The sequence below is a fragment of the Chlorocebus sabaeus genome, chromosome 5 (assembly GCF_047675955.1).
Source record: "Chlorocebus sabaeus isolate Y175 chromosome 5, mChlSab1.0.hap1, whole genome shotgun sequence".
NCBI lineage: Eukaryota > Metazoa > Chordata > Mammalia > Primates > Cercopithecidae > Chlorocebus > Chlorocebus sabaeus.
The window spans coordinates 64,849,519-64,873,411 of record NC_132908.1 but is presented as its reverse complement, the minus strand read 5'-3'; the positions used below and the strand labels follow the sequence as shown (position 1 = coordinate 64,873,411).

Genomic DNA, 23,893 nt, shown 5'->3' with positions numbered 1-23,893 from the left:
AGCCCCAAGGCCTAGAGAGGGTGGCAGAGTTTTGTGGCTGTCACTCTCCACCTGCAGCCTCAGTTCAGGGTCTGCCAGGCACCAAGAGCTCACACTTTGCCCTCCTAAATGCCAGGCACTTCACAAGCATCATCTCATTGTTAAGAGTGGGGGCTTCTTGGCCGAGCTCGGTGGCTCACGCCTGTAATCCCAGCACTCTGGGAGGCCAAGGTGGGCGGATCACAAAGTCAGGAGATCCAGACCATCCTGGCTAACACAGGGAAATCCCATCTCCACTAAAAATACAAAAGATTAGCTGGGCATGGTAGCGGGCGCCTGTAGTCCCAGCTACATGGGAGGCTGAGGCAGGAGAATGGTGTGAACCCGGGAGGCGGAGCTTGCAGTGAGCCAAGATCGAGCCACTGCACTCCAGCCTGGGCGAAGAGTGAGACTCTTGTCTCCAAAAAAAAAAAAAAAAAAAAAAAAAAAGACTGGGGGCTTCAGTGCCAGACAAATGCAGGTTTGTGTCCAACTCAACCACGTGCTGGTGGGAGAGTCACCATCTCTGAGCAGACCTGTGACTCCTGTTCCAAATGGATGAGGAACCACTGAGATGATGTGTTAGGACTCCCAACCTGCCAGAACCTCACGGCCCCGACTCTTCCCAGCAAAGTCGACCACAGTGAGCATTGCCTCCACCAATCAGAGCACCCTGGATGCTGAGTGGCCTCTTCTCTGAGAGCCTGGTGCCTTTGATAGCCCTGGGAGACTCCCCTGATCCCAGCCACCAGGTTGTCACTATAGACCTAATTTAACCATCTGCCCTCGGTACCCAGGGCTCAACATTTGGAATGGGAGGTGGTTCTGGGAGCCAATTAGAGGCCAGGCTTTGGGAGGTGGCAGAGGTGAGAGCCTCACACCTGGGCTCTGTCCGATAAGTATAGGCCTGGGTCAGGGGACCTTGCCTAAAGGGCCTCTCTTGACTGGAGCGTGGGAGGTGGCTAAGTCTACACAGCTGGCCTGGCCTCAGGCCTGGAGCTTTAGCTCAAGGACGAGAAGACCCATAAAGCCAGGCCCAGCTCCCAACCTCACATCTGCCACGATGCTGCTGCTCAGCCTGACCCTAAGCCTGGTTCTCCTCGGTTCCTCCTGGGGTGAATGGGCCAGGACCAGCCCTGATTCAGACCTGGGAACAACTCAGCTCCCAGCACCAGCCCAGGGAAGGGGCCAGGCTGGCTGGAAGGGACAAAGGTGGACAGGTTGGGCAAAGGAAACAGGATATGCCAGGGCAGGGGAGCAGGAACAGGCCTGCAGGGCTGGGAGGGGGCAAGAGGTGGGGTGGGGGAGTCTCACGAATAGGACCAGAGCTTGAGCAAGGCCCTGGAGCCCAGGAGTGTTTAGGAAGCTGAGACAGGAAGAGATGCCCATGACTTTTAGAAAGAACCTTCTGGCTGCATGAAGGGTATGTACTGTTCAGGCCTGGAGCGGGCAGAGAGACCAGGGGTAGAGATGGGGAACAGCAGGGACTCGGCTGGAGAAAGATGTGAGAGAACAGCAGCACTGGGGGACTGGTTGGATGGGGATAACCAAGATAGCTGTGGGGCCCGAAGGTGCCTGCATGTACCCTGTTGGGAAAGGGGTAGTGTTGTACCCTCTTGACTGACCTATCTGGGGTGCACAGCCTCGGGCACCCAGAAGGAGGTGGGGAAAGGTGGGCTGAGGCATAGGAAGCAGGTCCTCATTAGCCCAATGGCCAGGCTGCGGTGTTCCTGCCATCAAACCAGCCCTGAGCTTCAGCCAGAGGATTGTCAACGGGGAGAATGCAGTGCCAGGCTCCTGGCCCTGGCAGGTGTCCCTGCAGGTATACCACCGGAGGGGTGGGCAGGGTCCTGGGTACGTCATGCCTAGGGGCAGCCTAAGCAGCCCAACCCCACTCTGACCTCTGAGCCCTGACCCCAGGACAGCAGCGGCTTCCACTTCTGCGGTGGTTCTCTCATCAGCCAGTCCTGGGTGGTCACTGCTGCCCACTGCAATGTCAGGTGAGCACCTGCACTCCACCTGCCCCGCCCCTTGCCTCTTCCTGCCTCCTCCCCTGGCTGTCCCCCTCTCGCTCTGGCCTCCCTGCAGCTGCCTAACCCCACCCCTCTGCAGCCCTGGACGCCACTTTGTTGTCCTGGGCGAGCATGACCTATCGTCGAACGCTGAGCCCTTGCAGGTTCTGTCCATCTCTCAGGTGAGTGCCTGGGTTGCAGACACGGAGGAAAAGTGGGCAGTGCAAGTGGGTGGGTGCTGGGAACGGGGAATTCAGGACACGCCCTGGCCTACCCTGCTCAGCACCCATCAGCCCCAGGTGCCGGGGCCCACCTCAGCCCAACATGGACTGTTTCTGACCCCACAGGCCATTACACACCCTAGCTGGAACCCTACCACCATGAACAATGACGTGACACTGCTGAAGCTCGCCTCACCAGCCCAGTACACAACACGCATCTCGCCAGTTTGCCTGGCATCCTCAAACGAGGCTCTGACTGAAGGCCTCACATGTGTCACCACTGGCTGGGGTCGCCTCAGTGGCGTAGGTAGGAACTCAGGCCAAAGCTCAGGGTGGGAGGACTGGGGTGGGGACCAGTGTTCTGGGCCCCACCTGACTACCCCTCCTGGCCCACAGGCAATGTGACACCAGCACATCTGCGGCAGGTGGCTTTGCCCCTGGTCACTGTGAATCAGTGCCGGCAGTACTGGGGCTCAGATATCACTGACTCCATGATCTGTGCAGGCGGTGCAGGTGCTTCCTCATGCCAAGTGAGCCCCAGCACCCAGTCCTCTGTGCTGTCCTGTGGCACACCTCCCCAACCCCCCACACTCACTTCTCCCTCCCTCTTCCCTCTCAGGGTGACTCCGGAGGCCCTCTTGTCTGCCAGAAGGGAAACACGTGGGTGCTTATTGGTATTGTCTCCTGGGGTACCAAAGACTGCAATGTGCGCGCACCTGCCGTGTATACTCTAGTTAGCAAGTTCAGCGCCTGGATCAACCAGGTCATTGCCTACAACTGAGCCCACCACAGGCCCCTCCCCAGCTCAACCCATTAAAGACCCAGGCCCTGTCCCATCATGCATTCGTGTCTGTCTTCCTGGCTCAGGAGAAAGCAGAGGCTGTTGAGGGTTCGACTCCCTACTTGGACTTCTGGCATGGACGGGGCTGAGTGGCTCCTTGAGTAGCAGTGGCTCTTCCTAGAGTAGTCATGCCCAGGCCGGGGACCCCACCCCTCCTCTAGGGCAACCCCTTGGTCCTACAGCAAGAAGCCAGAGCTGTTGGAATGAATGGCAGCCCTCCCTGGAGAGGCAGCCTGTTTACTGAATACAGAGGATACATTTACAAACTGAATACGCATAATAAATAACTGCACATTCTCCATCCACGGTCCATGGCATGAAGGCCCAAGTGGGTCTATCAAAGGCCCACATCTCCAAACCCCCTGTCCTGCCCTCAGGACCAGGCCCACCCTGGGCGAGAGAGAACATAATCCCCAGAGCTTCAGGTCCTCAGAGACAGTTAGGGAACTGGGAGGAAATCCTGAGGCCATGGGGCTTGGTTCTCCACTGCCTCCTGCCCAGGGGGCAGTGAGGACAGCAGGAGGGTGTGTCTAAGGCACAGTTGACTTGGCACAGAGTGGTCTCTTTAGTTTTGTTTCCCACTGTAGGTGGCACATGCAGGAAGAGGAGGGCCTGGCCCAGGCTGCCGACTGGCAGAAGCTGAGTGGGAGCCAAACCCTCCCCCAATGGCAGGGGCCCTGCAGTTGACCCAAGGCCAAAGCTGGGCCCTGGCCCCATTCTACCCACTGAAGGCAGCTGTGGAGGGAGGGGCTTGGGTTCCAGCCTGGTTTGTGGTGGGGGGGATACCACAACAGAAATGGGGACGGTTCTGGCTCAGGCCTCTGGGAAAGCAGCCACCCAACCCCACCCACCTCCCACAGGGGCTCCTTCCAGCTTTCGACTCAGCGGGACCCAGACTGGAAGGTTAATGCTGTGAAGGGAAGCAGCACAGGGTGGATGGGGCAAGGCCAGGTGTCAGAAGGCAGTGCCCCAGGTACCCAGGGTTCAGAGGCAGGTCACACAGTATGGCTAAGTTCCAGGGAGGGGTGCGCAGAAGCTCAGCAGAAGGGGAGAGGTGAGCAGCCTGGGACCCTCCCCCAGGGCGGCAACTCCTACCTTCCCATGTCTTCGTAGAGGACTACAGGTGTGCACGATGAGTGGGTGTGCACGATGGGTGTGCAGTGATCACTCCCAGGTTGCCAACACCCATGCAGACACCAGATGGCGTCTTTGTGCAGCTGCAGAGGAGGGAGCGACAGACCCTGAAGGGAAAGGGCAATGGGCTGCACCAAAGGATAGAACCTAGGCTGACACTGGACCCTAATGGAGAGGGGCCCCCTGCCCTCTGCCTTGGCCCCCAGGTGCCCTATCCCCCAGGTAGCAGCAGTGGGGCTCCCTTTAACCCCTCCCAGTTGGGAAGGAGGCACCTGGGGAATGGAATGAACATCCAATGGGGAGAGGGAGGTAGCAGTAGACTCTACAAAGAAGGCACCAAGGGCAGTGGGCTGGTGGGCAGAGACCCCTCAGAGTCTGAAGAGGTTGAAGCCTGGGCAAGCCGATGACCAGCATGGCCACAGAGTCCAGAAGGGCGAAAGTCCACGCCATGGCCCTAACACCAGAGGTCCTGGGACCAGGAAGGCTCCCTCGGGGCACCATGAAGGAAGACAGATCTTGGTTGGGCGGTGGAGGGTTGTTTGGATCTAGCTAGGGGCTACGGTTTCAGTCAAGGCACAAGCTTTGTGCCTACCAGGGTCTCCCACTGGAGCACAATCTGAAGGATCAGGATGCATGGGAACGTGTGGAGCCAGGGAGAGGGGCTCTGTGGAGGAAAGGGGGTCCCAGAAGTAACTGTCCCAAAGGGTCCTGAGGCCACAGGACACTTCACCCAGCACTGCAGTCCCCTCTGATTTGGGAAGAGTCAAAGGGCAAAGGAGACAGTGAAGGCCAGGTCCTATCCCTTCCCAGCTCCACCAGAGCAGCTGCCCACCAAGAGGGGTATCAGTGCCAAGCCAGGCTCTCAGTTCAGGGGGAGTCACAGCCCCCTGGGCTACCTCCACTCTGTCACACCTGGCCCAGGTCCATAGTGAGGACAGGGGCTGCTGAGGGCACAGAGAAAGGGCCGGAGCCAGACATTCTTCACCTACTGCGGGCTACATGAGCCTATCTCCAGAGAGGGCATCAGGCACAGATGGCACCGCAGTGTGTGGCCAGGCTGGGCCATACTGCATGTGTGCAGAGCCAGGCGGCTCAGCCATTGTACTGCTGTTGGTAGCGCAGGTTGAGCTCCCGCAGCTCCCGCTCCCGCACACGGCGTGACTTGTTGGAGCGTGTGGAGCGGCTGGAACGCGTGGACTGGGCAGATTTGGTGCTCTGGCAGCGCGAGGAGGCACGTTTGAGGAGGTTCTGGGATATGGAGCGGTGCAGGTTCTTCATGGATGAAGAGGCAGCCATGCTCACCACCCACGGGTGCCTCAGGGCCTGCAGTGCAGTCATACGGGCTCCAGGGTCCACTGTCAGCAGGCGGTCAATGAAGTCCTTGGCCAGGTTGGACACACTAGGCCAGGGCTAGAGACCAAGGACAAGCATTAGAGTGAGAGTATCCAACACCGCCCACCCCATCTGGATGAGGCCACTACCCAGCATCCCTCCACTTTCCCGAGAGAGGTGCTGCCCCTCCTCTCATGTAGTGCTTGGGGCCTCCCTGCCCAACACTGGCCCAGGCTGAACAGGGGCTGCTCTCCAGGTGATGGAGTCTGGCAAGGAAGGAAAGGACCCGTCCACTCTCCCAGGGAGCAAACTTCTATGGTGCACTGGACCCAACGCCTGGCTCAGGGAGATGGCCTCTGCCAAGACCCCCCAACCTGCCCCAGGAGTATCATAACTCAGGGGAATGTAAGAGAATGACTCAAACTTTTCCACCATATCCTAAGTCAGATTGAAGCTCCAATCTCTGGACGACCAGGATCAGGCCACTTAGAGGGGAACTTCCCAGTCCTTACAGAGAAGGTCCAACCTCTCTCCAACTGCCAAAGTAGTGGTAGGAGACCACTACTCCCTGCCTCCGCCTCCCAGCGTGGGGAGGAAAGGAAACAACTCAAGGCAACTAGATTTCCCTGTTGGCTGAGGGCAGGTACTCCCGGGACCAGGCAGGAACCAGGACCCTTCTCAGTGGCACCCTCCAGCCCTCATTACTTCTCTAAGCCACAAAGGGCTCCTGGCAGTGCTGTGCGCCAGCCTCATTTTTTTTTTTTTTTTTTTTTTTGAGACAGAGTCTCGCTCTGTCGCCCAGGCTGGAGTGCAGTGGCCGGATCTCAGCTCACTGCAAGCTCCGCCTCCTGGGTTTACGCCATTCTCCTGCCTCAGCCTCCCGAGTAGCTGGGACTAACAGGCGCCCACCACCTCGCCCGGCTAGTTTTTTGTATTTTTTTAGTAGAGATGGGGTTTCACTGTGTTAGCCAGGATGGTCTTGATCTCCTGACCTTGTGATCCGCCCGTCTCGGCCTCCCAAAGTGCTGGGATTACAGGCTTGAGGCACCGCGCCCGGCCCAGCCTCATTTTAGTATATTCTGTCCCCTGGGAGGAACTCCACAAAGCCCACTCTACCACATGCACCCAGGACTGCCTCATCTCAGCCGCGAACCCAGCAGCTGTCTGTCTCAGGGCCTCAGGCTGCATGCTGTCTTCACCTGGGTGGATCCTCAGGTTCTCAGGGTAAAAGACACTTGCCCAGACTCCCTCTTAGCCCCCAGTGCTTCCAACAATTATTCCAGCTGTAACTTGAGACTGCAATTTCATGTTGGTTTATTATTCCCATGAGATCATGCTGAGCTGGATGAGCGCCAGTGCCTGGTGCTGCACATACAGGAAGCACTCAGCAGGCACGGGCTCAGCGAGTAAACAACCCACGGTGCTGCCGGATGGGTGCCCTTTCCCGAAGCTGCTTCCAGGTCTGGGAGCTTAGCCAGGTGAGTCCTTGCGTCCCTGCATCTCCTAGGAGCACTTTTGGCACACGCTAAGGATGCCATCACTTTCCTTCCTGCCAGCTGAGGTCTGCCTGTTCCACCCATGGTACCCTTCACCTTGAGGAACCCCTGAACATGCCAGGGATCTAAGAGCCCACCTTCAGGGCAGGTGCACAGCCATGTAGCAGACACACACACACACTGACTACTGCTACCCCCAGTCTGGCTCCCTTGACTTCTAACTCTTCCCCTACCCCCTTCCCCACTGCCACAGAGGGGTGAGGCAGGGAGAACATGCTTCCACCTTCCTGAGGAAGGTCTGGGGCTACCTGCAGCTTCTGTCCTCACCCACTCTTTGGAAGGTTATTCCAAGTTTTACTGAACTGAAGTGGGAGCAACAAGGGAACCACATTCCCAAACACACCTAATAGGGTCATCCTCATCAGTGGGCCAGCAGCAGCCAGTGACTCTTGGGGAGACGCTGGGCCTGAGGAGGAGGAAAGTCAGGGTCCAGGAGCATGCAGTCAACGGAGGCCCATAGATGCCTTACTATCCAAGGACTGTGGGTGGGCGCAGAGAGCAACAGCCCTCCCATATAGGCAGGTAAGTCTCCTGGGGGCTTGTGTACTTCAACATTCATATTGAAGGCCAGGCGCGGTGGCTCACACCTGTAATCCCAGCACTTTGGGAGGCTGAGGCAGGTGGATCACAAGGTCAGGAGATCAAGACCATCCTGGCCAACATGGTGAAACCCCATCTCTACTAAAAATACAAAAATTAGCCGGGCATGGTATGTGCCTGTAGTCCCAGCTACTCAGGAAGCTAAGGCAGAAGAATTGCTTGAACCCAAGAGGCGGAGGTTGCAGTGAGCCAAGATCGCACCACTGCACTCCAGCAACAGAGTGAGATTCCATCTCAAAAAAAAAAAAAAAAACAAAAAGATTCATATTGAGGTATTGAGACCGATATGCAGGGCAACTGGACTAGACAGCTGCCACAATAGCTTTTGGATAACAGCTCAATAAAGCCCCAAAAGCCAGGAGCAGTGGCTTCTGCCTGTAATCCCAACACTTTGGGAGTCTGAGGCAGGAGGATTGCTTGATTCCAGGAGTTCAAGATCACCCTGGACAAGATGGTTAAGACTCCGTCTCAAAGAAAAACAAAAATTAAAAAAAATATTTTAAGAAAGAAAGCTCCATGGTTGCCCCCTGAATACAAGGAACCACTACTGGGGGCAGCCAGTCCAGACCACAGACATTCACTGTAGCCCCCATTACCCACTGGAGAGACAGAAACAAGCTTGACGGAGACAGCACACACACAGCTGAACAGACTGGGTCAGGGGACACCTCTGCTGCCTGCTGGCTTTCTACAGTCTCCAGGAAGAGGAGGACTCACTAGGAAGCACGCTGCAGCTCAGCCTGGCCTGTTGCTGGAACAGCCCCAAGACAGGGTTGACAGCCCAGGGTGTCCCAATAGGGCTGGGACATGGATTCTGCCCCTGTCCCTTGGTCCAGCCAAGACAAAAGAGGGGCAACTCCCCTACAGAGGCCAGGAGCCTGAATACGGATGGACTGGAGGTCTCACCACTTCACATCCACATCCAGCCAAACCGTGGACTTGAAACTCCAAACAAGTCACCAGTGCAGTCTTGGAGGGGCCTCTCCCCAGACCAGCCCTATAGGCTTAAGTGTCTCTATCTTCAGAGTGGCACAGGCTCACACTAGCAGGCATCGACCCCTGCTGATCGCGGAGCGGCAGCCAGATCGATCCCTCTCCCTCTGCTCCCCAAGATTCTCGCCTCACCAATTACTGTGGACGTGTGGCTGTGTGCAGAATGCAGATGGACTCATTTGTCTGAGGGCTGGCCTGGCCTCTCTGGCAGGTCCCAGCTCTCCCCATCTCTGAAGAGCTGTGAGCAGCTGGGCCAGGTGGATCCCCCAAGCCAAAGTGACTCAAGTCGTCCTGACCTGGCCCCCAGCCTAACCCTTGTACACAGAGGAACCTACAGAAGAAAGTCAGGCTGAACACAGGAAGCTGGTCCTCATCCAGCTCACTGACAGTGAGGCAGGGGCTTAAGATGACCTCCAGAATAGCAGGCTCTGGAAGCCCTGCTGAGGCCTCCCACCAGGCTCAGAAAAGTAAGGCTTTCCACACTCGCCCACAGTCAGGCTTCAGGCCCCACATCAACTCAGCATCTCCTAAGAAAGCACTCAACATTAGCAGCCCAACCCACCTGCTTCCCCTGGAGCCACGTAAGTATGTGTGTCAGCCAAGGACTGACTGGCTGGGAAGCATTCTAAGCAGGAGAAAAGGGAAAATGATGAATAGTCATGTCCTTCGGTCTCCACAACTCTGTTTGTTCTGGGTGAAGAACAGAGCTCGTGCCTCAGTATACTTATTTGAGGCCACACAAGGGACACATATGGCCTCAGTTGGCTGACAGATGGCACAGTTGCCAAGACCCACCTGGGCAGTCTCTGAGGCTTCCACCTGCTTCTGGGCCAACGTGGAGCACAAGGCACAGAGGGAAACACTAAGATGTCAGCTGGCTCTAGGCCCAGACTCTCAGGTCTTCCCTTGCTCTGGGATCAGAGAACAGCTTCCATACCCAGGGTGACAGCCTCCACTCTCTCCTTTCCACAGTCTCTGGACAAGTCAGTGGCTCATGCCTCTAATCCCAGCACTCCAGGAGGCTACTGTGTGAGTGAGGGCTGGGCCCTGCTTCAAGAGGAGGACAAGCAGGGTCTGTGGGAGGAGGGCATCACCTCCACTCTGATTCCGACCATCAAGCTGGCTGCCTTTCTGAGTCCATGGCCCTCAAAAAGTCCTTTTCCCCTTGCACTTAGGGTACCTGCTCCTGATGTTGGAACAGCAATGATGCCAATAGTGGGTATGGGGAGGGACCTCTTCCGTGAGTACCTCCTTACCAACTGGAGTTCCTCATCCCCCTACCCATGATGTGCTAAAGCGACTCCTAGGCAGTGGAGTCCTACTCCCCCTGGAGAGGGAGAGGCGGCAGAGCAGGAAGGGCTTTCCGCTCCTGCCTGAGGACCCCCTGCACCAACCCTTTTCGTTTGCTCTAGCTCTAATATCTGGCACAAGCGCCTGGAATGAACACTACCCAAGCCACTGCCAGCAGTCTCACCTTGAGCCGAAGGGCTAAGGAAACAAAGAACAGTGCCACCTGTCTAGCACAGGCTGCAGAGAGAGGAGGAAGCTGCTTCTTTCTGGCAGCAAACACAGCTTACAGGGTGGCCTTAGACTTCCTCTGGCAGGCAGGGCTGCCTACTGGCAAGTGAGGCTGGGAGAGAAAGGCCCCTTGGTGTCTCTTCTGGGTGGCATCTGGGATAGGTTAAAGGGTTAGATTGCAAGCCCAGCAACCTGAGTTCTAGTTCTACCTTCTCTATCGGCCTTACAGAAATCACACTGCCTTCACTTTTAACACGAGAAAGGGGCTGAATGTCATGAACTCTAAGTCACTTCCAGTTTCTAAAGTCCTGGATTCCTTTTTCTCCACCTTTTCCTTCATATGGCCACATACGAAGCACAGAGTCTAGCATTTAAGCTGACCTCTTGAGCCCTGAGCTCCTTATCTAACACATGACGATTCTGGGGCAGGCTGGCTGGCAGAGAAGGTGGCCCCACCACAGCGCTGCTAGAGAAGGGATGGGAAGGGAGGAAGAAGCCTGGGCTTTGCTACCATGACTCAGTTCTTCCCTCAGCTCTATTTCAAGATGTATTTTCAGACCCACTATTCCCACCTTCAAAGGCCTCCTTTCTGTACTTACGTGGGCCTGAATGAGAGCAGAGAAAAGGGCACAGAGGAAATTCTGGCAACAGGGCTTTGAGTTTACTCAGGAAAGCAGCATGACAACAAGAACTGTGATGCTGCCCACGACGAAGAGCATCAGCAGAATTAGACACTGTGTGGCAGCAGAGCCAGCATCCCCTCCTCTGGTCAAAAACCCATCATCCTGGTGTCTGGGCTTCCAGACCAGACAGAATCTACCACCCTGGAATCCGGCAGAGGGCAGGTGAGGGGCCAGCAACAGAAAAGGGAAGGGTGTGAGGGGAGAGAGTCTGAGGAGAGAAATAGAGGGAAGAGAATGCAGTTTTAAAAACAAGTAGAGAATTAAAAAAAAAAAAAAAGCAGAGAATAAAGATTAAAATGAGAAAAGGTGGGACAACTTAAAGGTTAGTAAAGCTGTGTTCTGAAACTTGAAATGTGTAACAAAATGAAATCGTGTGCCCCCACCTGCCCCTGCCCAGAGCCAAAGTGGAGGGGAAAGAGAGGAGGGAGACGGGGCACAACTCAAGATCGAGAAGGATGCTATTTGCTAGCTTTGCAATCGGCCTGTGCCACCAATATAGTGATGTCTGCTTTTAACAATGTCCTGGAGTAGCCCTGGAAGGTTCCAGATTTAGAAGCCTGCTGCAGCATAATCTCTTTTATCTATACTCATCATAGGTTCCGCTGAGGCCAAGTGGTTCCCAGGGCCCAGCCTGGATTTTTGTGTTTTTTTTTTTTTTTTTTTTTTTTTTTTTGAGAGAGAGACGGAGTCTCGTTCTGTCACCCAGGTTGGAGTGCAGGGGCGCGATGTGGCGCAATCTCGGCTAACTGTAACCTCTGCCTCCCAGGTTCAACGGATTCTCCTGCCTCAGCCTCCTGAGTAGCTGGGACTACAGGGGTGTGCCACCATGTCTGGTTAATTTTTTGTAATTTTTTGTATTTTTAGTAGAGACGGGGTTTCACCATGTCAGCCAGGATAGTCTCCATCTCCTGACTTCATGATCTGCCTGCCTCGGCCTCCCAAAGTGCTGGGATACAGGCATGAGCCACGGCACCTGGCATTTTTTTTTTCTTTTTTTGAGACAGAGTTCCATTCTTGTTGCCCAGGCTAGAGTGCAATGGCACGATCTCACTGCAAACTCCACCTCCTGGGTTCAAGCAATTCTCCTGCCTCCACCTCCCAAGTAGCTGGGATTACAAGCATGCACCACAATGCCCAGCTAATTTTGTATTTTTAGTAGAGATGAGGTTTCACCATGTTGATCAGGTTGGTCTCGAACTCCCGACCTCAGGGGCCAGCCACCTTGGCCTCCCAAAGGGCTGGGATTACAGGTGTGAGCCACTGTGCACGGTCTTTTTTTTTTTTTTCTTAAACTTCCTCTCATCCTAATTTCTGAAGCAGTTTGGAGGCTCAGCGGCTATAACCATCTCATCCACAGGTCTCTGTCCCTGGAACCCCAGGCATATAAGACTTGGCTCAGGGCCAGCAGACGGTCAACATGGGATGGCAGGAAGAACGAAGACATGAATGTGACTGAGCCTTCTGTTCCAAACTGGATGGGCCACAGGCAACAGAGCTCTCTGGGCACCACACATCTACCGAGGGACATCAGGCACGACGGAGAAGGGTAACCTTGTGTGATGGGAGGACTGACCTGGAAAGGTGAGCCTGGAGGGGCACAGCCAGTGAGGTTGGCTGGACCAGGTCACCATCAGCTATGCTATGCAATTGAGAGCAAGCCTCCACCTCAGTAGGGGTAGGAGGAGGATGAGCATGGGAGGCTATGAGTGGATCTAAAGAGGTCAGGGCTGGGCACAATGGCTCACACCTCTAATCCCAGCACTTTGGGAGGCCAAGACAGGAGGATCACTTGAGGCCAGGAGTTCAAGACCAGGCTAGGCAACATAGTAAGACCCTATCTCTACAAAAAAAAACCTAAAAAATGAGCCAGGTATGGTGGCCCACACCTGTAGAACCAGCTGTTCGGGAGGCTGAGACAGGAAGATGGCTTGGGCCCAGGAGTTTAAGGTAACAATGAACTATAATCACACTACTGCACTCCAGCCTGGGCTCTACAAGACCTTGTCTCTATTAAAAAATAAAATAAGCCGGGCGCGGTGGCTCAAGTCTATAATCCCAGCACTTTGGGAGGCCGAGACGGGCGGATCACGAGGTCAGGAGATCGAGACCATCCTGGCTAACTTGGTGAAACCCCGTCTCTACCACAAAAAAAAAAATACAAAAAACTAGCCAGGCGAGGTGGCAGGCGCCTGTAGTCCCAGCTACTCGGGAGGCTGAGGCAGGAGAATGGCGTAAACCCGGGAGGCGGAGCTTGCAGTGAGCTGAGATCCGGCCACTGCACTCCACCCTGGGCGACAAAGCAAGACTCTGTCTCAAAAAAAATAAAAAATAAAAAATAAAATAAAATAAATAAAAATAAAGAGGTCAGAATGTGGGAGAGATGACAGCCCAGCAGCTCCCAGAGGAACTCGAGGGCCCAGAAGCGACAGAGCCTGTGAGGGGCAGTGCTGTCCAGGTGGAGACAGACAATGAAAAGACAGGAGAGGGAGGGGATGGCTGACGCACCAGGGATGGCTCTGAGCACAAGCCACCACACCCTGCTCTTTGTTGGCAAAGCCTCAAGGGCTGGAGGTGGAAAAAGTGATTTGAAAGGCAGCTGTGACCCAGGCTGACGTGATGCTATGGGTGGTCAGCAGGAACGGCTGAATGCAGCAGTGTGGGGGGGTGGGTCTGCTCCTGCCACTACAGGGAAGCTGCTGCTCTCTGGGGTGTATGCAACCAGGGCAGCAGTGACAAAGGGAAACCTAGAGGACAGGGCTCTGGGGAGCCCAGTGGTGGCACAGAGGTGACACAAGATGGGGCTGCTGCTCTTCTCAACTCAGAGCTGCCTCCGGCCTCACATGGAGAGAGCTTCCCTCTGCCTTCCTGCCAGAGGTCTCCAAGGGCAGGTCCCCAACCACAGTGACCAACTGAGGGTCCACTGCCTCCATCCAGTGGCCTAAACTATGCCACCTCCCAGTGACCAGGCAGGAATCCAGCCTGAGGACATCTGCTCCTGCAGTGAAGGAGGGAGACTTAATCTGTTGAACGCTTCATGTTTTGGTGAAGTAGGGATGGCTTTTCCTGAGGGAACCTTCCTGGCCAGGTATGGGGGCATGTGATCATCCTGATGGGATCCTCACACACAGACAGCACCAGCATCCGGCACTTGACCTGCAGCAGCCCCAGCAGGCTGGCAGGGCAGGAGGGCTTAGGGACAGATGCCTCACAGAGAAGGATTCTAAATTGATTTGTGTTTGCTCGTGCTGTCAGCTATTGAGAGAGTCGTGGAAAAGCCATCCTCTGACTCTGGGAGCAGGGGCCAGTGAGAAGAGAGGTGAGCTGATGGGTCCATCACAGTCCGCACCCACACTGAAGGTGAGAAAAGTCAAGCAACTGAAGCATCCAGGAGAATCCAAGCATAAGCCAGGAAACACAATCCCTGCCTCCCTGCCTCCACTCTGCCACCAGCATATACATTTGGTCTCCTGCTCTCCAGACACCCAGACGGCGCTCTCCATGACTCTGGGATGAGGTCCTATCCCTGCTCACATGGCTGCTCCTTGTGACATATGGGGGCAGGTTAGGGGCAGGGAGGGAGACATCAAGTCAGAGCATAGGACCAGGCTGCATAACCAAGTCCCGTCACCTAGACAGCCCTGAGACATGCCACATTCTCTGCATCTCATTTTATCTTCTACATCCCAAGGCATGTTAGAGTCACTTTAAGAAGTGGGGAGGCCGGGTGTGGTGGCTCACACCTGTAATCCCAGTACTTTGGGAGGCTGAGGCAGGCAGATCACCTGAGGTCAGGAATTCGAGACTAGCCTGGCCAACGAGGTGAAACCCCATCCCTACTAAAAATACAAAAATTAACCAGGTGCGGCAGCTGGTGCTTGTAATCCCAGCTACTTGGGAGACTGAGGCAGGAGAATCGCTTGAACCCAAAAGGTGGAGGCTTTGGTGAGCCAAGATCACACCACTGCACTCCAGCCTGGGCAACAGAGTAAGACTCCATCTCAAAAAAAAAGAACTACACGTAGTCAAGCTCACTGCCTCTTCAGGTATATTTAGCCCTAGATCAATGTATGGTCAACCTGCAGACCAGACACCCACCCCTGGGAAGCCACCTCCCACCAGCCCTTGTCACCCACGTAGCAGCAGAGTGGCCATGAAGGTGTGCATCCTCTCTCAACAGTACTCTGTCCCCTAACCAGCAGCACTCATAAGGCTCTGTGAGAATTTCTACCCAAGCCCACCTGTTCCTGGTATAGTCACCTGGGCTCACCCACAGCTCAGAGACTGCCCAAACAGAGGAGGGTGATAATTCAGGATGCTGAATGCAGCACACAGCAAAGCTCCTAATGGCATCACTCTAATATCAATCCTACAAGAGCCCCTTCATCTGTCCTGCCTCTAGGAATAGAACTCTTGACAAAAGCACTGACATCAAGGATGTCACATTTCATGTCAAGTAAATCACAGACTCTCCGCATTGGAGGATCCTGACAGTCCTCTACCATGAGTCTGCAGCTGATGACTCACCTTCTGTGCCGTCCTTTAGAAACAGCTCCTCCAGGCCTCCTAGGCCTCCTGTGATAGGAAGCCTCCTCTCAAGGTGACTGTGTCCTCAGACTGCTCTCATATTCACACAGGTCTTCCCTACCTCTCCCAACCTGTGTCTCTACCCAACTTCCAGCATGCCCTCTCCACTCCAGTGCCTCTGGGTGCTGGGTAAACATTCAGACTTCTCCTTTCCAGTAATCCTCTCCTCAGCATTTACTCCTCTTCCAAGAGTCTTGTATTTGCCCTAAAAGTTGACAAGCACACACCAGCCCTGGGCCTTTAAGTCTTCCTACTGCCTGTGCCCCCAGGCAGCTGTGGCCAGCAGCCTCCTAACTGAATCGCTAGCAGGCTCTCTGCTTCTTCCTGGAGTTTGGCCCCTTGAGGGGAGCACTCCACAGGCTGCACAGTCTGTCTGCCTGCCAGCAGTGACATTTGGGACCCTTCCCAGGGTGTCACCAATAGCCACTGGTGCTTCCCTCAGGAGAAGCCAAGAGAAAGTTCCCCCACCAGTTATCACTTATAAATACTCCAGTTCAACCCAGCACACAGGTACCACTGTGCACTAAGCCTGGACACGACAGTGGAGAGCATATGTACTGATGTACATGCTGTCCTCAAGGACCCTACAGGCTAGACAGGAGAGATGTGTCCACTGATCAGCGGCCAGAAAGTACTGAAACAAGAAACCAGCAATGTGCTGAGGCACACATACCAGGGAGAGCAGACTGCAGCACTAGACAGGCCAAGAACTCTGAAGCCAAGATAGCCTGGAAACAAATCCCAGACCTGCCACTCTCCAGCTGGTAGACCATGGCCAAGTTATGTAACCTCACCATCCTCAGTTTCCTCATCTGTAAGGTGGGAGATTACATACCGCCTGGCAGAGTTGTTGTAGATTGGAGGTGGGGGGTGCAGAACGTCCAGCTCTGGGTCTGCTACTCAGTAGGCACCACACAATGGCAGTAGGCAGCATTATTTCTAAACAACTAAGACCAATACTGGGAACAGTGTGAACAGTTGAGGCAGAAGCTTGGTGTGGAGAGTGAACAGAGGCAATGGCTCAGACCTGTGGTATGCAGGGAGTGGGGTGGGGTCTAGGGCACGGGCTTTGGGCTGGAGGATCTGGAGTGCTAGGATGGCAGGCAGGACCCCACATGCCCTCCAGGTCAGAGGGTAGCCTGGAATGCTCTCCAAGTCTGCCCATACAAGCTGATGTCCCTCCTGCAGAGCTAGGGCTCTGCCCCATACTCCAGTTAGCCTTCCTCCTGCCAGGCTTCCTTCCCACTTTCTGCTGCCTTCCTCCTCCACTACCCAGAACCCAGAGGGCTCCTCCCACGGTGCAGAGGGCTCCCAACAACAAACACCAGGCCTGCCCCAGCCTCTTCAACCTCTGCTCCGTCATTCCCAATCTGTTTATTCTGGAGCACTCAGCAATGCTCCCTTCTCTGGGCCTCCTCCTCCTCAAAACCCATCTTCTGCAGGAAGCTTTCTATTCAAGTCCATGGAAGCCACTGAGCTTTACAGAGAACTGGGGCTGCATGGACAGAGCCCACAGGAAACAGGCACACCAGACCAGGCCTGGTATACAAAGGACAGCACTCTACCGGATCAGTGAACAGGAAAGGTGCCCCTAGAAAGGCATCAAGTGCCATGAGACACTCGCTGGTGAGGAACGCATACCTCCAAACGCTGCTGTGTCGGAGGTCCTTCATTCACACAGCAACATCCCCCTCACCATGGCACACTCTCTCTCTCAGAGGTTATCCCAGCAGAGCCTTGCTCTCTTACACGGCCTTCCTAAGGGCAAATGCCTATCACACATACAGGACAGATGGCTGGAGTGGGTGGGGTCAAGGCCCAACCACCTGACCTGAGCACCACAGTCCATGTTCCAGACTGTCCAGGCCCAGTGGCTCTATGCAAAGGCCTGTGTTCACGTGTGCCTGCCAATGCAGGTTCATCCTATGACCATTCCCTATTCTAGTTCCTTACCCCCAGGCAATCTCAACCTCCATGGATAGGAAGAACAGGCCTTCACGTCTCTTGCATTTTCCCCAGGTGTGTGCAGGTTTGTTTGTGGGTGGGCAGTGGCCAGGAGAACAACAAAAAAGCCTGTCCTAGTGTCCTGGGATACAGCTATAAAAGCATGCCCGGTTGCTGGCAGGAACTTGAAGGAGGTGCTGCCTCTGCTTACCAGGAGACCGTCTAGCTGTGAAGTGAATGGCTAGAAGGAGTGATTGCTGGGTCCCATTCTAGCGATGTCTGTCCTCACCTCCATGCAGAAAAGTAAAGAGAAACCAGGTCCCTGCCAGGGAGTGGCAGAGGCTGGTACTTCTCAGACACCTGATGTCCATGCACATCCCCTGGAATCTCATTAAAATGTAGATTCTGATTTATTAGGTCTTGTGGGGCCTGAGGGTCTGCTGGACTGGTCTCCAGCTGAGAGAGCCTGATCTCATGATAAGGACCTCTCCCCCAGGAAATGTCCCAGACTGATCCCTCCCAACCCAGAGCTCTCCACAGGGGGTGGTAGAATCTGATTTTCGGGGTCAGGCAAGCTCCCGGTCACAGATTAGGGCCACCAGAGTCTGCCAGGATTTGCCTCTGGAGCTGGGAACTGATGCTTTTCAGCTCCGGGTAAAGTGTAGTAGGAGCAAAGGCAGGGCAGTGCCTCCCCAAAACACACACACACACTCTCTCTCTCTCTCTCTCTCTCTCTCTCTCTCTCTCTCTCACTGACTGTGAGCCGCAGAGTCCTGCCCTGTGATTCCAGCAGAGCAGCAAGCAGAATCTAAGGACCCAGTCTTTCAGCTACAGTAGGACTGGGCAGGAATCCACTCCCCACCCCATTTGTCATTTTCCAACCCTCAGGTAATCAATAGCCAGTTAGCAAGACTGTGCAAGCTCCAATTAGATAAACTGCCAGGTCAACAACTGCCAGAATCAGGAACTCAGGCAAACCTACAGGCTTGTAGCAGAGTCTTTCCTCTGTCAGCACATCTTGGGAAATCTCTCTCCCTCCCTCCTAGGCTAAGCTCAATGCTCCCCTCTGCCAGCTGGACCCTCAACAGCCTGGCACCATGCAGAGCTCCCAGAACACAATCAGCTTCTCGAACTTCAGACATTCCCAGATCTATCTTAAAATTTCAGTTTCACCAGGCGTGGTGGCTCACACTTGTAATCCTAGCACTTTGGGAGTGTGAGGCAGGCAGATCACCTGAGGTCAGGAGTTTGAGACCAGTCTAGCCAATACGCCAAACCCCTGTCTCTACTAAAAATACAAAAATTAGCCGGGCATGGTGGCACACTCCTGTAATCCCAGCTACTCTGGAGGCTGAGGCAGGAGAATCGCTGGAACCTGGGAGGTGGAGGCTACAATGGGCTGAGATCATGCCACCACTCTCCAGCCTGGGTGACAGAGTGAGACTACATCTCAAAGGAAAAAAAAAAAAAAAAATTCAGGCCGGGAGCAGTGGCTCACGTCTGTAATCCCAGAACTTTGGGAGGCTGACGCAGGCAGATCACCTGAGGTTGGGAGTTTGAGACCAGCCTGACCAACATGAGAAACCCCGTCTCTACTAAAAATACAAAATTAGCTGGGCATGGTGGCACATGCCTGTAATCCCAGCTACTTGGGAGGCTGAGGCAGGAGAATCTCTTGAACCCAGGAGGCACAGGTTGCAGTGAGCCAAGATCACGCCACTGTACTCCAGCCAGGGCAATAAGAGCGAAACTCCATACCAAAAAAAAAAAAAAAAAAAAAAAAAAATTCAGTTTCAGCTACAACCTCACGTGGTTCTCCAGAGCCTGCTATCAGGACAACTGAACTTCCCGCGTGCCCTGCAGGGTCCTCTGATGGACCTCAGCTATATATGAATCTGTCCCTCGGACCACTGCCCCCAGACCTGCCTCCTGCTTTCTCCCTCCTATACTTCTGTGGCTGTCATTCCCTTTTTCTTCGTCTAACTCCTCACAGCCATGCTCCAAATTCCAGGTTCCCTCTTCTCTAAGACTGTCCCTGACCACCCCAGCCCATTTTTAAGGCACTTGCCTAAAAACCCGCTCCTAAAGCATGTTCTTATAGGTCAGTGTTATCAACACCACCTGGTGTTTGTTAGAAATGCAGACCCTCAGGCCCCACCTAGACCTATTAAATCAGAATCTACATTTTAACGAGATTCCAGGGGATGTGCATGAACATCAGGTGTCTGAGAAGTACCAGCCTCTGCCACTCCTTGGCAGGGCCCTGGTTTCTCTTTATGTTTCTGCATGGAGGTGAGGACAGACATCGCTAGAATGGGACCCAGCAATCACTCCTTCTAGCCATTCACTTCACAGCTAGACGGTCTCCTGGTAAGCAGAGGCAGCACCTCCTTCAAGTTCCTGCCAGCAACCGGGCATGCTTTTATAGCTGTATCAGAGAACACCAGGACAGGCTTTAAAAAAAAAAACAATTTTTTTTTAAGACAGGGTCTTGGCCAGGTGTGGTGGCTCACACCTGTAATCTAGCACTTTAGGAGGCTGAGGCAGGCGGATCACCTGAGGTCAGGAGTTCAAGACCAGCCTGGCCAACATGTTGAAACCCCATCTCTACTAAAAATATAAAAAATTAGCCGTGCGTGGTGGCATGTGCCTGTAGTCCCAGCTACTCGGGAGGTTGAGGCAGGAGAATCACTTGAATCTGGGAGATGGAAGCTGCAGTGAGCCAAGATGGCACCCCTGCACTCCAGCCTGGGTAACACAGCAAGACACCATCTTCACACAGGCTGGAGTGCAGTGGCACATTCACAGCTCCCTGCAACCTTGAACTCCTGGGCTTAAGTGATCCTCCTACCTCAGCCTCCTAAGTAGCTGGGACTACAGGCATGTGCCCACACCTGGCTACATTTTGTTTTATTTTGTTTTGTTTTAGGATGGAGTCTCACTATATTGCCCAGGCAGTCTCAAATTCCTGGCTTCAGGTGATCCTCCTGCCTCAGCTGAGATTACAAATGTGAGCCACCATGCCCAGCCTGGGAGAGGATTTTTGTTTGTTTGTTTTCCTTTTTTTGAGACAAGAGTTTCACTCTTGTTGCCCAGGCTGAAGTGCAATGGCACAATCTCAGCTCACTGCAACCTCTGCCTTGTGGGTTCAAGCGATTCTCCTGCCTTAGCCTCCCAAGTAGCTGGGATTACAGGCATGTGCCACCATGCCCGACTAATTTTGCATTTTTAGTAGAGATGGATTTCACCATGTTGGTCAGGCTGGTCTCGAACTCCCGACCTCAAGTGATCCTCCCGCCTTGGCCTCCCAAAGTGCTGGGATTACAGGTGTGAGCCACCACGCCCAGTTAGGAGAGGATTTCTTTTTGTTTGTTTGTTTTTGAGACGGAGTCTCACTCTCGCCCAGGCTGGAGTGCACTGGCACCATCGCGGCTCACTGCAAGCCCCACCTCCCGGGTTCACGCCATTATCCTGCCTCAGCCTCCTGAGTAGCTGAGACTACAGGTGCCCGCCACCACACCCAGCTAATTTTTGTATTTTTAGTATAGACGAGGTTTCACTGTGTTAGCCAGAATGGTCTCCATCTCCTGACCTCATGATCTGCCCACCTCAGCCTCCCAACATGCTGGGATTACAGGCATGAGCCACCGTGCCCAGCCTTGGAAGAGGATTTCTTATCTCCAGTTTATAGCTACAGATTGTGCCAACCTGATGGCCAATCCATATCTGACAACCAAGTAAACATCAGGGCATTGCCCCAACGTTACTGAGGGGATCATCATCAGGATCAAGGGGCTCGTCTTTTTTTTTTTTTTTTTTTTCTTCTTTTTTTTTTGAGACGGAGTCTCGCTTTGTCGCCCAGGCTGGAGTGCAGTGGCTGGATCTCGGCTCACTGCAAGCTCCGCCTCCTGGGTTTACGCCATTCTCCTACCTCAGCCTCCTGAGTAGCTGGGATTACAGGCGCCCGCCACCTCGCCCGGCTAGTTTTTTGTATTTTTTAGTAGAGACAGGGTTTCACCATATTAGCCAGGATGGTCTCGATCTCCTGACCTCGTGATCCGCCCGTCTCAGCCTCCCAAAGTGCTGGGATTACAGGTTTGAGCCACCGCGCCCGGCCAAGGGGCTCGTCTTTAAATTGTTCCCTCTGTCACCACCTGTGCCTGCTCCTCTCACATTTCCCAGTGCCTTCCATAGACACCAAAAGCTCACACTTGCCATGATGATGCTGGGAACCAAATTATCTGAACCTTGAATCAAATCTAATTAGACTGGAATGGTCCCGAGTGTGACAGTTAATTCACACTGTTGGGCACTTCTGACTTTTAACTGAGTATTGGGGACTGTTCTCTGGCTTCGCAGGCTCTCATTCAGTACCAGTATGGTCCCATTTACCGCCCAGTGCTATAAGCATGTGACAGATTTTCTGCAGAACCCACCTGTCCACTTAAAACCTGAGAATGACAGTGGGCCAGGACTGAGTTCTCCACAAGGCTGACCACTCTGCAGTAAGCACCTGGTGGTCTACAGTGGCCCCTTCAACCTTAGGCCCACAGATCCCAGTTACTGGTATAAATCTTCACCACCTGCCTGACTCCTACTCAACCATCTCCTAAGAGTGGTACAAACACACACCATCCCCTATGCCTGCAACAGAGCCAGCCTGAGGAGGAAAGCTTCCCTCCCTTCCTTGTGCCACCTTTGAGAGGCATAACATGGGGATGCCCCTAGGGAATGCCAACCCCCTCCCCAGCAGGAGGAAGTCCTCAATGGATCCCATAGCCACATCTGGAAGCTGTCAGGGAAGGTGATACAGCACAGGACCTCAAGTGCTAAAGGCAAAGTAAGTGGCGTGAGGCTGTTAGGTGACCTTTTTTTTTTTTTTTTTTTTTTTTGAGACGGAGTTTCACTCTTTTTGCCCAGGCTCGAGTGCAATGGCACAACCTCGGTTTACTGCAACCTCTGCCTCCCGGGTTCAAGTGATTCTCTTACCTCAGCCTCCCGAGTAGCTGGGATTATAGGTGCCCACTGCCACACCTGGCTAATTTTGTGTTTTCAGTAGAGATAAGGTTTCACCATGTTGGCCAGGCTGGTCTTGAATTCCTGACTTCCAGTAATCCACCTGTCTTGGCCTCCCAAAGTTCTGGGATTACAGGTGTGAGCCACTGCACCTGGCCAGCTGTTGGGTGACTCTTGAAGGAAATGCTGGCTGGGGCCAGAGAGGGCCCAGCCCATACCCCTGGGAGGAAAGCTGGGCCACAGAAGAGAGCTCTTCCAGAGCTCCTTCCCGTCCACAGAAGATGTACAAGAGGCACAGATAGCACCTCAGCAGGTCCATGTCTGAGAGAAACACTCTATGGGGAGCCCCCTAGAAGAGGGAGCTCTCACTGCCTGGGCAAAATCTTGTCATCCTGCCAAGCTCACCTCCCTCCCACATAAAGCTGACACATACTCTCTTCTTCACAGCCTTCCCAGCACACCACTAGGCTCCAGCTGCCATGCTTGCTGCTTCCTACGGTCAGCCTTGTCTTCTACCCAGTCAGCATCCTTCCTAAGGACCAATCAGCCCTCACTTTTTCTGTACCTTCCTTCGGCTCCCAACGGTGCTGAAACCTCACACATTTTGGGAGGTATCAGGACTATCAATGGATTCAAAGACACAAACTGACAGCCTGGCGGTTGAATCTGACCTGTAGGTTACTGTTTGTTGGCGCACAAGAAGCTGCTTAAATACGTGAATCAGAATATTCTAACGTTTTAAGATTAGAGTTTCTGGCCGGGTGCAGTGGCTCACACCTGTAATCCCAAAACTTTGGGAGGCCAAGGCGGGCAGATCACCTGAGGTCTGGAGTTCGAGACCAGCCTGGCCAACATGGCGAAACCTCATCTCTACTAAAAATGCAAAAATTAGCTGGGTGAGGTGGTGCGGGCCTGTAATCCCAGGTCTGTAATCCCAGCCACTTAGGAGGCTGAGGCAGGAGAATCGCTCGGACCCAGGAGGTGGAGATTACAATGAGCCAGGATTGTGCCACTGCACTCCAGCCTGGGCAACAGAGCAAGACTCCATCTCAAAAAATAAAAGATCAGATTTTCTGGCTTCTCTTCTAAAAAAAAATCAGATCTGGACACATGAGGTCCTCACTGTGTGGCAAAACTGGACAGAGATGAGAAGCTGCTTTCTGAGATGGGCATGTTCAGTCTAGCTTGGCTGGGGCCCCACAGAGCAGATGCAGATACCCACATACTTTCAGCCCACCTCTGAGCTCATCTGCAGCTGTGGCACACTGCTTGGTGCCTGGCAACAGCTTCCCACCGCCAGTGCCTGCATCTCTCTGCTTCTCTGCCTAAAGACTTTCTCTAGCACTAGTTGGTATCAGGACAGCCCAGAAGCACCAGGGATTTAGTGCCCTCAAAGAAATTCTCAACCCATGAAGTACAGGAGTCAGTGGATAAAAAAAAA

The 23,893-nt window shown here is 54.0% G+C and overlaps 2 protein-coding genes across 4 annotated transcripts in view; one reads left to right on the top strand and one right to left on the bottom strand.

Moving 5' to 3' along the window:
* Nucleotides 1-764: 764 nt before the first annotated feature.
* CTRL (chymotrypsin like) lies at nt 765-3,090 on the top strand. Of its 3 annotated transcripts, XM_007993910.3 has the most exons (7): nt 765-1,133; nt 1,737-1,840; nt 1,939-2,018; nt 2,131-2,212; nt 2,378-2,558; nt 2,648-2,781; nt 2,871-3,090. In XM_007993910.3, exons 1-7 carry the CDS (start codon nt 1,082-1,084, stop codon nt 3,030-3,032), a joined length of 795 nt encoding a protein of 264 aa, XP_007992101.3. In that variant the 5' UTR covers nt 765-1,081; the 3' UTR covers nt 3,033-3,090. The 3 variants fall into 3 exon arrangements, with proteins under 3 accessions (XP_007992101.3, XP_072871597.1, XP_072871598.1); XM_073015496.1 differs by lacking the exon at nt 765-1,133 and having other exon boundaries at nt 1,328-1,840; nt 1,939-2,558; XM_073015497.1 differs by lacking the exon at nt 765-1,133 and having other exon boundaries at nt 1,328-2,558.
* A 198-nt stretch (nt 3,091-3,288) lies between these two features.
* Nucleotides 3,289-23,893, bottom strand: part of PSKH1 (protein serine kinase H1) — a 33,466-nt gene continuing 12,861 nt past the window's right edge. Inside the window, exon 3 of the mRNA XM_007993908.3 lies at nt 3,289-5,636. Within this exon, the coding sequence (XP_007992099.1) occupies nt 5,319-5,636 (318 nt within the window). The 3' untranslated portion in view covers nt 3,289-5,318. The remainder of the gene's footprint in view (nt 5,637-23,893) is intronic.